General features: G+C 43.2%; 1 protein-coding gene across 1 annotated transcript in view; it reads left to right on the top strand.

Annotated features, from left to right (window-relative positions):
• The window catches only part of pde11al (phosphodiesterase 11a, like), a 33529-nt gene extending 30630 nt beyond the window's left edge, over nucleotides 1–2899 (top strand). Inside the window, exon 20 of the mRNA XM_006636210.3 lies at nucleotides 339–2899. Within this exon, the coding sequence (XP_006636273.1) occupies nucleotides 339–491 (153 nt within the window). The 3' untranslated portion in view covers nucleotides 492–2899. The remainder of the gene's footprint in view (nucleotides 1–338) is intronic.
• The last annotated feature ends 10415 nt before the right edge of the window (nucleotides 2900–13314 follow it).

Raw genomic sequence — 13314 nt, 5'->3', positions numbered from 1 at the left:
AAATAGCTAATAAAGTAACTATGTCTTTCCTCAGCCTGAGGCGTGTTGTTGATTTTGTCCTTGTGCACACCTGTGTGCAAAACTCATTTAAAACATCAGTCATTTCTCTTTCATTTAATATTTCAGCCAGCCATTACATAGGCATTTACTCACTCGAGTGACATTGTGCAAAAGAAGGCAAGCTCTGAGCTGTCATTCTGGATTTCTAAAGTCACCAGGAGGACAGTGAGAGCCCCGTGGCTTCTGAACGCTTGTTTCTGCGTGCCGTGTGTTCAGGCGGCGGCCTGACCAGTCAGAGGGCTGCGGTCTGACGCTCTGGCCCCTGCTGTGTCTTCCAGGCTCTGGTGAAGGTGAACGGGCAGCTTCAGCCCATGCTGGATGGCATCGCTGCAAACCGCTTGAAGTGGGAAGAGCGTTGCTCCTCCTGTGAGCAGAGTCTCAGCACCACTGAGCCCTCAGAGTCTGCTCAGGCTGGGGAGCCCCTGAAGTAGCCATACTCAACCAGCTTCTTTCACTGTCACAGTGAAATCTTCCATGAAATAAAGAAGGAGCGGTTTCTATCCACATTCTGCAAAGGCTACAAGCTTGTCAGCCCTGAACTGGTGGATCTGGGTTTCACTGAAGCTCACGCAATCAGGCTGTGGTTCTTAATTCTAACAATTATGCTGAAATCATTGCAAGTTTTCAGCCTTGTTTTGCAATGTGTGCATTCAGCACACAGACAGCACGCTTCACGAGTCAGCATATTCCGTTGTTCCTTTCGCACTACGCTGCGATGCTGACGTGTTGAAGACAAAGCCGATTCTCTTTGTACTTTCACTACAGGGCACTGAGGGTAAAGTCATCAGTAAGAGTTACTGACGGTGGGATGGAAGATTGGATTTCAGGCCAACCTCTACAAGTGTCATCTTCTGAGCACGATTTAATAATGTGGAATGCTGAGTTATAACTTTCACTGTGATATAAAAGTTTTAATTGTGCACTTTTTAACAGCAATTTATTCTTACAGAGTTTTTTACATACCACTTGTCAAGTGTGGAACTAGTTATATATCGAAAGGAAAATTATTTTTAAAGCCCAAACAGCAACATGCTACTCTTGCTGTATAACATAATGGTACTGTAACGTAATTAGTTCAAGTACTGTAGGGAGCTGCATCAGCAGGCGTAGGCTGCAAAGGAACACGTAAAGGTTAATTCCACACTGAGAAGAGAAGAAAAGAAACAATTATTTGGCTGTGGATGTGTTCACACCTGAAGAAGGCTCCACAGCCATTGTGTTTCCTTTCTTCTCTTTTCAGCATGGAAAAAACCTTTCCTTGTTCCTCTGTAACATAATTGATTTTATGGGAAACAAGCAATTCTGCACAAAATTCTCAAGGGAGTGTCCATTTACTGGTATGAGCAAAGAGCTGTTCAGTGGATTCCCAGGGACATCATAAATAATTACTGTACATGTGGAAGCAGCTACTGCATTTCCTAAAATATCAACCACTTGGTCCTCCTGCTACAGTTAGTTTACTTGTTACATTCAAACAGTAGATAGTGTTAATCTATTCTTGGTTTAGAGCAACATGAAAGAAACATTTTCAGAAGTCTGAATATTTCTGAACCCTGGAGACACACATAAGAAACTCTTACATGTACAGTACCAGCGCTGTTAATTCCTAGCTAATTATCTTGGAATACAAGTGAGCAGAAAATTCTCTTTGGTTTTATTAAATTTTGTACATATCAGCAAATAGTCAAAGTGTTTTATTTGATCAGTTTTAAGAAATATAATGAAAAGTTTAAGTAAAGTATTCTTGGTTGCATGACTGGGGTTTTAATGCGTTGAACCTGTGTATGTCTAAAAGGTTTCCTTTTTAGTCTACATTAGCATGTTAATGGGTTTCATTTTGTATGTTTTGCTGTAAGTAACTGAAAGATTTTATTTAAATTGTTTGATTGTAATTTGAAAAATTACTTGGCAAAAAGAAATTCTGATTGTAATTGTTAGTTTCTTGTTTTTTTTAAATATCTGCAAGCAAAACTGGATGAAAACATTATCAATAATTGCCAGTTCCAGGAAGGAAAGCTCAGAAAAGCTTATTTTCCCCAGCTGTCCATGTCACTGTACAGTATATTCCTGAACACGGTATGACTGAACGTGGAAAAAATATTCTGCAGAAAGATGCAGTTTCGATGTCTTAAGACCTCTGCTAAGCACTTATCTCACCTGTTGAAATTAATTAAATAATGTCCTACTCTGACAGTTTCCGCAAACTCCAGATCTCGAAAAACAAACTGTCATCTTTACATTCTTAATTTGAGACATCATAACCAAATCCTTACAAATGGGAAATATCAGAGTCATTCATTTTCTAAAAAAAATACAATTGTTATTAAACTCACATCCTCAAGACAGCAATCCTGAGCTGTGTGTTTGGTTTCTTTTTACAAATAAGATCTCTGTATTTTATTTTCAGTATAAAATAACAACAAGCTCTCATCAGATACAAATTCACTCAGTGTGAGATCTGTTACTTTTACTTTTCTCTGAATGCAGTCGCACAGTTGTCTTTCTTGAAGGAAACTCTGGGTACCTTTCTGTATAACAGGCTGGCTTCCAAGCCAAAATCTTTTGCAAATTGTAGTGGAAAAAGGAAATTATTTCTGCAGCATTTTAAATTAGCATTTGCAGTGGGCTGAGGGAGAAATACTAGCGTGCACATAGCGAATAGCTGTTGTAAAATGACATTTCTGACAGCTTTCCTGTTTCCTACAGACCCTTGCTCGTTTGTTTCTTATGTAGTGCCTTTCTGCGGCAGGGAATGCACCTGACGTGCTCCGTGTGTTCCTGAGGCATGCAGAACTGGATGTCAGGGCATGGTGTTTCTTGTGTAAATAAAGAATTCCCTCTAAAGAAACACACTGGCCTTCTTTGTTCTTTATTAAAAGTCAAAACATTGATTCAGTCTTTGGCAGGGCATGCCCTCCTCACCCCTGTCCTGTGTACAAATGACGTTGCCCACCAGCAGAGCGGCGCCAGTGTGCAAGCACGGCTGTCAGGACAGATGTTCCTCTAACATGAGAAACACAGACACTGGTTTCGTTCCATATACTGCATATGTACTGGAGCCAGAATTGTCCTGTTCTGTATAATTAATGGGAGGCACTGAAAATGCCCCACATGCTTTTGGTTCCAAAACTCAGTCATGCTTTAAATGTCTTTTAGGTCATCCCTAATGAAAACAGGTTATTTTTCCAATTGTGCCCATCAGGTCTGCTGCTTATCTTGTCCTTTAGACTCAGGGAATCAAGGCTCGACAGGCTGCCATGCTCTGGGCCAGATGGCTATACAGTAGGTCTGATGGTGTCACATAAAGCATTCAAAACAGCCAGTCTCTTCTTAAAGGGCCAGGGCCTTTCTTTCACATCTTCTTTAGGCTTTGATATGCAAAACCTTTACATTCAGTGCGATTGTCCACTTCTTTCATGCAACTGAAAGTGACCATGTGGAGACTGACAAAGCTCTCGAATCTGCAAACACAATCTCAAAAATGAGCATTTCAACCAGAGAAAAGTTACATAGTGACATAGATTTCAATTTTTATTGCGACAATATTGTCTCTTATGTAAATCTGTCATCAAAGGCATCTAGCAGGTATAATGGACGCTGATTGTTCAATTTGTTTAGTCCTGTTGTCAAAACACTTTTGCACACGTTGTTATTAGTGAGTAATGTATATCATTACAGCAACTTTGGTAGCTTGTGCTCCTAGGCTGTCTTAAAAAGAAAGCAGTAGCAGAAAGAAGGGTTTTTAATCAATAATTCACTACTGATGGGCCTGTCTCCAACAGCCTTAATAAGGGAAAGCATCTCAGAATCTTAGTGTGAAGGCAAACAGACCACGTCCTCACAGATTTCACTGCAGAAATGTCAGAGGTATCAATCTGACTTCATTGCTATAACCACATCTAAAGAAAACATCAGGCTCTCACTCCCAATTCTCCATCCGAGAGTCAGAATCCAGCAGTCCTGTGAAAGTCTTGAGTCAGTGACGTCGTGCAGTTGTTTGATGTGGTGTATGGAAAGAGAATAGAGGAGACCTCTGGGTTTTTGCATCAGCACAAGAAGTACTCAAATTGTTATGTGCATGTGTCACACATCAGTCTGTATATTTTTAGTTTATCAGTTTACAGTTTGAAGAAAACAACCCATTTATTCTGTCTCTGAATACTGGACATGATCCTAGGAGCTGAGCAGAGAGACCACACGCCATTTACTGGAGTCAGACAGAGATCTCATTCAAATCAGATTATTTTTATGAAAACAGCTAGCATTACATGATTAGAAAGGAAGAGCTGATTTATTTCTTTTTGAAAACTGGCTCAGTCATCCACTTCCTGGATGAAACAGACGGGGCGACACCCAGCTCTCGAGATCTCTGGTCGGCTCTCGATTAAATGCGCAATCGAATCCTGTTTGTCTGCTGCGTCTTGTTCCGAAGGCCCAAAGCCGTGCTGTCAGAGCCAGTTCTGCGCTGGAGAACTCCACTCAGAACTTTCACAGCTGGCTGCTGCTCGTCCGAGCACGCTCACCCACTGACTCCCTCTCCCAGCTTTCCCAATGTTTTCCCTGCTCTTCCGAGAGCAGTGAAGCTCTGAAGACAACACATCCCGCATGGAGCCGCCGGTCTTTTCCGCTCAGCAGCATCGCGGCACAGTAGAAATGAAAGAGCCCGTAACAGGATAATTACTTCCATCTCAACCGCTATATTATTTGAAGATGCCGGTACTTTCAGCTCTTTTAAATGCTTCTGCAGATGGAAATAGCTGTGTCAGGGCCAGGGAAGTGAGAGATGAATCGGATGGCAGATGTAATTTCTCTGGCGACAGATGTGACCAGCAGTGAGTGCTGTACGCTCGATAGTGACCGACTGCAGACCGTTTCTTATTCCATCCAAGATGAACACATCACAGAGACCTACTCAGTTCAGTAGATTAATTAATTAATCATAACAAGCAACAATGTGAGTAAATATGCATAGAAAAAAGAGCAGCACATTAGTCATCTGCATGTTATTCGTGCGGGTTTCTGTTTTTAACTGTAAGTTAAACTGTGAGGCACTCTTCCCAAAATTTCCAAACTGATGTCCAATACAGAAGTCTAGAGACCAGGGACACTGCTGTAGGTGGTGCTACTGTTCAGATATTAAACCAAATTCCTGACTACTTGGTCATTAAAGATTCCATGCTCTGCTTCTCAAAGTAATGTTGTTAACCCTGGGGTTCTGGATAAATTCGACTTTAGGGTTGAACATCATGGACTCCTTAAAGTTCCTAAAGTTAATTCCATTGGCAGAGTAGTTAATGGCCCCTGTGTGTCTCCCAGGTGGGACTGCTGGTGCAGAATGATCACTGTGTGTCTCCCAGGTGGGGCTGCTGGTGTAGAATGATCACTGTGTGTCTCCCAGGTGGGGCTGCTGGTGTAGAATGATCACTGTGTGTCTCCCAGGTGGGGCTGCTGGTGCAGAATGATCACTGTGTGTCTCCCAGGTGGGGCTGCTGGTGCAAAATGGACGCTGTGTGTCCCTTCTTCCACATGAAGTGCTTTGTATTCTTGGGGATGGAAAGTACAATGGCAACTTAATCAAATATCAGCAAATAATTACTATTACAGAAAAATCTAATTAGAATAAAATATTTGAAATGCCTTTTGAGAATGGTTGATAAATGAGACCCGTAGGTCAGAGCACAGAACTTCACTCGATTGCAGGCTGACAGTGTGGCGACTGAAGAACAGCTCAGGAGCTGATATTAAAACACAACACAAAACTGCAGAATTCAAAAAGACGCCAGCTGGTGTGGAGCAATTTAACACCTGTCTGCTTTGATATTTATGATCACTTTGTTCCTTTAGAACTTCTGCAGAGATGCCCTAAGTCTTCCCAATAATGTCTGCCTGCTGGGCACATTCCACTGCCAGTGAAACCAAACCCTGCCTTTGTGAGTGAAGTCTTCTCCAAACCTGTAGTCAGACACCAGTTATTCATTTTCCTTTACTGATCACACTTTTCTCTAGTGAGCAAGCCTAGATTCATTCCACTCTGAAAAATAAAAAGAACAAGCACCAATTTTTGTTGGTGCAGTTTCTTCACCTGCAGTGTGTGTTAACCTCAGCACGTCCCTGGTGCAGCGAGCTGCCCGCCCTGCCTGCTGTCTCACATGGCCTTGTCTCCCGATGAGCTGGAGCCCAGCTACTTGTATACATCACTGTCAATCGGAGCCTTGTCTATTACTTTGACTTATTTTGCCTCTTTGAAAAAAAAACTGTATGCTGACTTTTGTTTTTTAAAATTTTCTGTTTCTGTAAACTTGGCTGGGCCTTATCTTCTGGTCTCATTAAATCAGACTGGATCCTCTGCTTTGGATTCGGACTCGAAGATACGAAAACGTGTCACGTTGTGTGTGATGTCTGCAGAGCTCTAAGCTGTAAGCTCAGGCTGATGTCCCATGCAAAACCCATCATAACTCTCAAATCCCTGTTCCTGGATACATACTGTACATCTTGCTATGACGTGACCTTTAATCTCACTCTCCATTTTCCACTCCCTATTCCTGGATACAAGTGGCTTCCTGCCTCGCTCTTCTTGTGCCACTGAAAGAGATCAGCCGTGCAGTGTATTTCCCCACCGCTGGCCAGCCAGCCCACGCGCTCAGATTCACACACACAGCTGCACGTCACACCCAGCTCGGCTGACAGGCTCCTCCAGGAGCCGGGCTGACAGGGCGTGTGAGAACCAGCAGCTGCCCAGACCACCAGACCACCCACCTCTGGTCCTTCTCCATGGCACCCTGACGCTTGCCTGAGCCATCAGGCTGCTAGCAGGAGGAAGGCGCACGGCCTCCATCTTTCAGCCCCGGGCTCCGGGGTGGGGACGGTGAGGGGGAGGGGGGCAGAGCGAGTGACAGCGCTGACAGCTCTATTCTTCGGTTCACATGAAAGAGCTGACACTAAATATTTGCTGGGATCACCCACAACCAGACCTTTTCATGCAAAGACAACAGAGCGCTGGAGGGGCTTGAAAGGTAGTGTGTGCCTGAGTGAGCAGGACAATATAATAGGTCAAGGCATTTATTTATGAGTTCTACGTGAATCTGAGAAAAAAGTATAACCATTAAAAAATTATTGTGCATTGTTTGATTTTATAATTGTGTTTTACAACATTACTTTAATTTTCTGCGGGTGTTAAGGTTCACCCTAGAAAGGGGAGAAGGAGGAATGTGACTCACAAGAGACTGCGAGTAATTAGCTTTGGACTTAAACAGTTTGACCATTTGCTGACATGCTGAGGAGCTGTGACAGAGCTTCAGAGCTCCCTGTGCTCAAGAGACACAGCACTACAGACCCACATCCACACTGGACCCAAAACCCCCCCAAAAGTCAATGATTTCCAGCCCGCCACTGCCTTGCAACCTCTGATCAGTATTTATAAGCAAGATCCCTAAAACACAGACAGTAGACATGTACGGTCAATCTTCCCCCGGGAGAGGTACCAATCAAATGTATTAAATAAAGAGGTGGCAGCCTGCTCTTAGCTGAAAACAAGGGGCAGTGTTTATGACCTGTTTAAGAGGCTGCAGTAGAACAGAAAAGAAAAACAGCCCATCTGCAACGACTGCATAATACATTGTATCAAACAGCCTGTTCCCCTCTCGTCTTGCAATATTTGAAGCTGACCAGGCACAGATACACACTCGTCCAGCACGAATTGGTCCTGTTATCCAGCCCCAGGGTCTGAATCTTTTCTTCACTGGATGAGGAATGCCATGAGATCTGCCGTCATTAAAGGGACTGACAGGATCATTTGTCAAAGCCCAGCGAGAGCCACAGCTGCTGGCCCTCTCGGGGTCCCGGCGAGGCAGCCCCCCGGCAGGAGCAGAGCCTCTTCCAGACGACCTCTGCGCAGCACAGCCCCGCCAGCTCGGTGGCACTTTGCAGAAGTCAGCACCGCTTGCCGAATCGGATGAAGGTGGGGGCGGCACGTCAGGAAGTGTAGAGTTACCCCGAACTGGAGCACAGCAGCAGCGGACCGAGAGATGATGCCTGACACTCACCACTGACCTTTGGCACCTGTCTGACCTTTAAATTCTTGTCCTGCGTGGTGCTTCAGAATCCCTTTGTCTGGCTTGTGGTCAACAGGGCTGTGAGGTCGCGCCCCAGCAGAGCAGGGGAGGTGGGGCCGTGATTCACTATTCATCCCATCTCTGATTTGTCAGCTAAACCTCAGCCGTCTTCACTCCGCACACAGGCTGATCTCGCTCCTGACTGACTGTGCAATTCAAGACGAAGCAACAGGTTTTATTTATAGTTGAGAAAACCGAACACCATACAGCGACAAGTAGCTGTCAGCACCAGCTCAGACTTCAAACGCTGCAGGAGAATGCTAGAATTTGCATCTCCACTCTGTGGTTTCAGTGCCTTAGCAGAAGGCATTTTAAGCTTTGTCACATGCTGCCTTTCATCTTGCTAATAATGTAGGCAGGGGACACGGCAGAATTCAGCCCCTGGAGGATTTTGCAAATCATAGCTGGCAGAAAAGATCAGAGCTCTGCTTGTGTGAAAACAAAGTCCTGCAGTAGCTCCCACTGTTCAGCCTTATTATCCCCTGGGGGAAATCTGTTATACTGTACAGCAGGATCCAACACAACAATACAGCAAATAACAGATCAACATCACCAACATATTACTGGAGATAAGAGAGTTACTTTACATGGTTTGAGAGTGATATGGCTGGGGGGGTGAAATATTTGCTGTGCCTGTTTCATAGGTGTCCCATGCCGGGTAGTAGTGTAAATTCACAAAGGAGAGGGCGTGCCACCTGGTCCACGATGCTTTTGGCCTTCCAATATATTGTCTGCTACAAATTGTTTCAGTTTAATCCAATTAACAACTGGTAGAAATGTGTGTTACGGCAGCATCCAACACAACAATACAGCAAAAACAGACAAACATCACCAACAAAGAATACAATACGACATTGGGAGGCGCTGAGGCCGTGAAGCAATACCTTTTCTATAATGAGACAATTAAAATTGTGTGCCATATAAACGAGGCCTTACTAGTGCTTTATACTTTACAATCAGTACGACAGTATTACAGGAGATAAACTAGTCATTGTTCATTGTTTGCAGAGGAGATGGAAACATTTCCCGAGTCGATTTCCATTACACCTGTGGTGTAATTACTGCATCTTAGAGAGTGTGAGCACATAAGAGATGAATGTGAACAAAAGGAAGCCATTTGATCCTTCTAACTGTGTGCATCAGACTGACCCAAGAATCTCATCCCTCTGTTTCTTGAAGGAATCCAGGGTGCTGGCTAGCTTGTTTCGTTCTGCAATGCTAAATCTTAAATGGACCTCCTCTCAGTTTCTAATTGGATCCTCTGCCGTGTGCAACTGTCTCCAGCCCCCCTAGCTTGAGTCCTTACCACAACCTCATTGCTGATGCTAACCTTAACAGTACTTCCTGCAGCTGCAGCCTCAACATGGCTGAACACTTGTTGTAGCTCCAACCCTCTCATCCTGAGGAATATTGTAGATTGTTCACTGTCCTACAAGTACAGTCTAGTTGTTCAGTTGTCCACAAGATCATGGTCATGGTCAGACTGGCTTTGTGTCGCGTTTTTAGGACTAGCAGAGACTAGCAGCAGGAGCAGTGAGAAGAAGTCACATTCTCACCTGCTTCAGCAGTTCTGATCCAGAGAAGACAGGCAGTTTGGGCTGGTCCCTGCTTGGAGTTCAAGCTCAGCTCAGCAGCACGGCTTTAACATTAAAGCGGCAGACAGAATATTTTTACCCCATTTCCCCAACTAAAAATGCACCATAACAGAATAAATAGTTACACACGCACAGTAGTAGAGCTTCAACACAATAACCAGTGTCCACAATCTTGTGCATTACGAGGTGTTCTGTTCAGGGAGTGCTTTGTTTTGCTGGGATAGTGGAAAAAGCTGCCTTTCAGAGCCCTTTCTCATTATGAAGTTTTCCACTGCTGGACACCCCTGTTCCCTCGGCTCTTCCTGTTTCCTGTGCCCTGGCCTCTGCAGGCAGGGGGTCAGCACAGGGGGTCAGCACAGGGGTCACTCGCTTTCTCCATAGCCACGGGTCACCATCAAACGCTGTGACCCAGCCTTTGAAATGGAAACAGACAAGCTGGCAACAGCAGGCCGCAGGGAGAGGCAGAATGCACAGATGAGCGTGAGAATGAGCGGTTAGCTGTTTCAGCACATTGTTTCAATGCCTCTGGTTAATATCAACAAAAACAAAAAATAACAACTGTGTTTCGCAACAGCGAAAAGCCTTAAGCAGTGAAATGTCAAAAGGCACAGAAGAGGCAATGTTGTGAATGACACTAAGAAGCTCCTAATATTATTCCAATACTGGAGAACCTACAAAGAAGCAACCTAAAGAGAAACCATCATTTCTAAAAATGTGAAAGCATGATTGAGATTGTAGGCAGCAAATCATTTAAAGAGCTGTTTTTACAAGAAGTTGGTAACAGGCTATCCAATGAGAGCTGATGAATTTTCAATGCACCTTTCTGGAAAACCTCAGATGAAGGTTTTGTGGGAAGATGTGAGATGCGCTTAAATTCAATGGATCTCCAAGGCCTGGAGACAGTATCTTACAGTTTAGTATTAACACACACATGATATTCATGAAGACATTTGCACACTGTGCATGACTATGATCTAATAACATAATTTCTGCACATGAAAACAAGGTTAAAACTGTCCAAGGTAGTATCAGATGACACAAAACTAAAGACTGTTCTGGCATAAGTTTTAAATTATGGATAATCAATAAGCTTATCTATAGCTCCCTGCAAAAGAATGAAAATGCTTCTATTTGTCCTCAAATCCTCTGCAAACATTTGTTATTTGCTGTGAGTCTTTTCATAGAAACAAATGAAGCCATTAGGCAGTGGGTACATTTAACTCACTCTTCCCAGTTTAACTGTCTTACTTTCTGTGCAATTGCAATGGCTGTAAGAAATAATTTTAGTTTTGTTAAAGCTATATCCCCAATCAGATTTCTATATGCACTGTATATACTGTTCTACACAACCTAGTCAGACAGAGCAGGAGACTGAGCCAAGGACACCAGACAGACCTCTCAGAACTTCCATCCCAAATTTGTCCACTGCTGGGATATCCTGGCTGGGCTCTCTATGGTAGAACCTGACTCACTGACTCGGTAACAAATAACATGAATACATCCTGTTTTTTTAGCAGTGCCGTTTTGTTTCTTTTCTGCGTGTAACAGCTGCGATGCCACAGGTATGAAAACAGGGATGACAGAGCGTTTCACCACACTCTGATCACTTTCATTGAAAGAATGACGGGTGTCCTTGGACGCTGTTCTCAGGAAGGCCAAAATCTGGGAGCTTCCTCTCGGCTGAAGACAGATCACCAGAGCTAGCATTTTCCATCCCTTTCAAGAGCAGAGATGTGGAGACAATTCCTGCTGATGGCTCTGAGGAAACATGGATGTCCTTTTCTCTGGTCTAGATGTTTAGATCATCCTATTGATGAGCTCCACAAGTACCTCCTTTACAATAACATATGTAACAAAAATCTCATAACTTGCTGCCTAGAACCGTGACTGCGTCAGTGGGCTGTGAACCGTTTACACACCGACACATGAAGTACACTCCTCGGAGTCCGGCCCTCTTTCAGACCCCAGAGCAGGACTCCCTGCACCGGGGGGCACTGGGAGGCACTGAGGCTGTGAACAGTCTCTCAGGCCTTATCAATCGTGAAGTCAGTCTGCACTGTCAAACCCTGCATTTCCTGTCTTGTATACTACAGCTTTTAATTCTGCCTAATATACTGTTCAAAACAATCTTTTTTGTGTATCGAGCTTATTAAAAGCAGCATGAGATGTTGTATCATGAAAAGTGCTTTATTATTATTATTATTATTATTATTATTATTATTATTATTATTATTATTATTATTATTATTATTATTATTATTATTATCTGATTGATGGTCTCTGTGCCAGTTTGTGGAGCCTGACTTGGAATAAACAGCTTTCTGAATAAGAATAGATGGATTTTTTTCTGTAAACTGCACTTTTCAAAAGCAAAAGCATAGTCCTCGACATATGACGCACTGACTTTGAGACAGATTTTTTCTAAACTATTTTGGCTTTGTCATTCAGTTCTCATTATGTATTAATTATCTAGATTTTCTTATAATTCTATAAAGCCTGCAGCAAATACATATTCGTATTATAATATGTTTTAAATTGTTTTTATTATGCGCATATACAAAGATTCAGCAAAGGCTGCTTGGGTTTTAAATGTTGTACGATGCTATGGTTTATTTTCTTATGTTGGACATAAGAGAGTAACATTTACTTTGGGTCAAAAAGGAAAAATAATCAAAGCATGCATTCATTGTCTGTATTTATTCCAACAAAAATCTAAATTTAGCTGCACTGCATTTAAATGTCAGAAAAGCATTTATCCGACAAAACGTGATGGTCATGAAAGGCCTGCAGTATGACAGACTCCCTGCTTCCTGTAGGCTTGATTTAGCGATGCAGTCCTCCTCATTAGAAAGACCTATACCTTAATCGATGAGGCAGTATAATGGTGTGTCTGGAGACATGTGACACATCTGATTTCTTCAGCAGGCAGCATGAAATCGGTTTACTTCCAGGAGATTTTTATTGATCACAATGAGACGTACAGTACTTCCCTTGTGGGCAAAGTGAGGCCTAATTAATTAACTATGGTGTGGGCAGTTTGCCCACAGTATGAACAGGGACAACTGCTCCGCACTGGAAGGTCAGCCAACAGGCCTGGTCTGGCCTGCTTACTTGGAATGTGGCAGTTAAGATCAATCATAAGTGAAAAGTCTTGAGTTTGTTGAACTAACACGCATACTTTAGGGCTCTGCAATGTAAATGAGAAAAGGTTCTGAAGGTGAGCTGTCAGACAATGCACCATTTTGTAGGCAGTATGCAAACGAGAGGAATAGATTCAGTCCATCAAGTTGTTTCAGACTAGCTTGCTCCAGCCCTTGTGTAAAAAATCCCTCCTGTTTTTTCATCCCCACTGGAGGGTATTACTCAAACAACAGAGCTCCTATAGCAGCAATATAAATTGCTTGTGTTCTTTAATGCTTTTCATCCCAAAGGAACCCAAATTCCTTTACATGAAGGAGGGGACTCATTTTGTCCATCACTGAAGTACAGCTTCCATCTGAATGAATGATTTAAAATATTAATTAAATTATGGGGGAACTTAATAAAAC

Source organism: Lepisosteus oculatus, chromosome 10 (assembly GCF_040954835.1).
Source record: "Lepisosteus oculatus isolate fLepOcu1 chromosome 10, fLepOcu1.hap2, whole genome shotgun sequence".
NCBI lineage: Eukaryota > Metazoa > Chordata > Actinopteri > Semionotiformes > Lepisosteidae > Lepisosteus > Lepisosteus oculatus.
The sequence above is the reverse complement of the archived record's forward strand: the minus strand, read 5'-3'. Positions and strand labels throughout refer to the sequence as shown.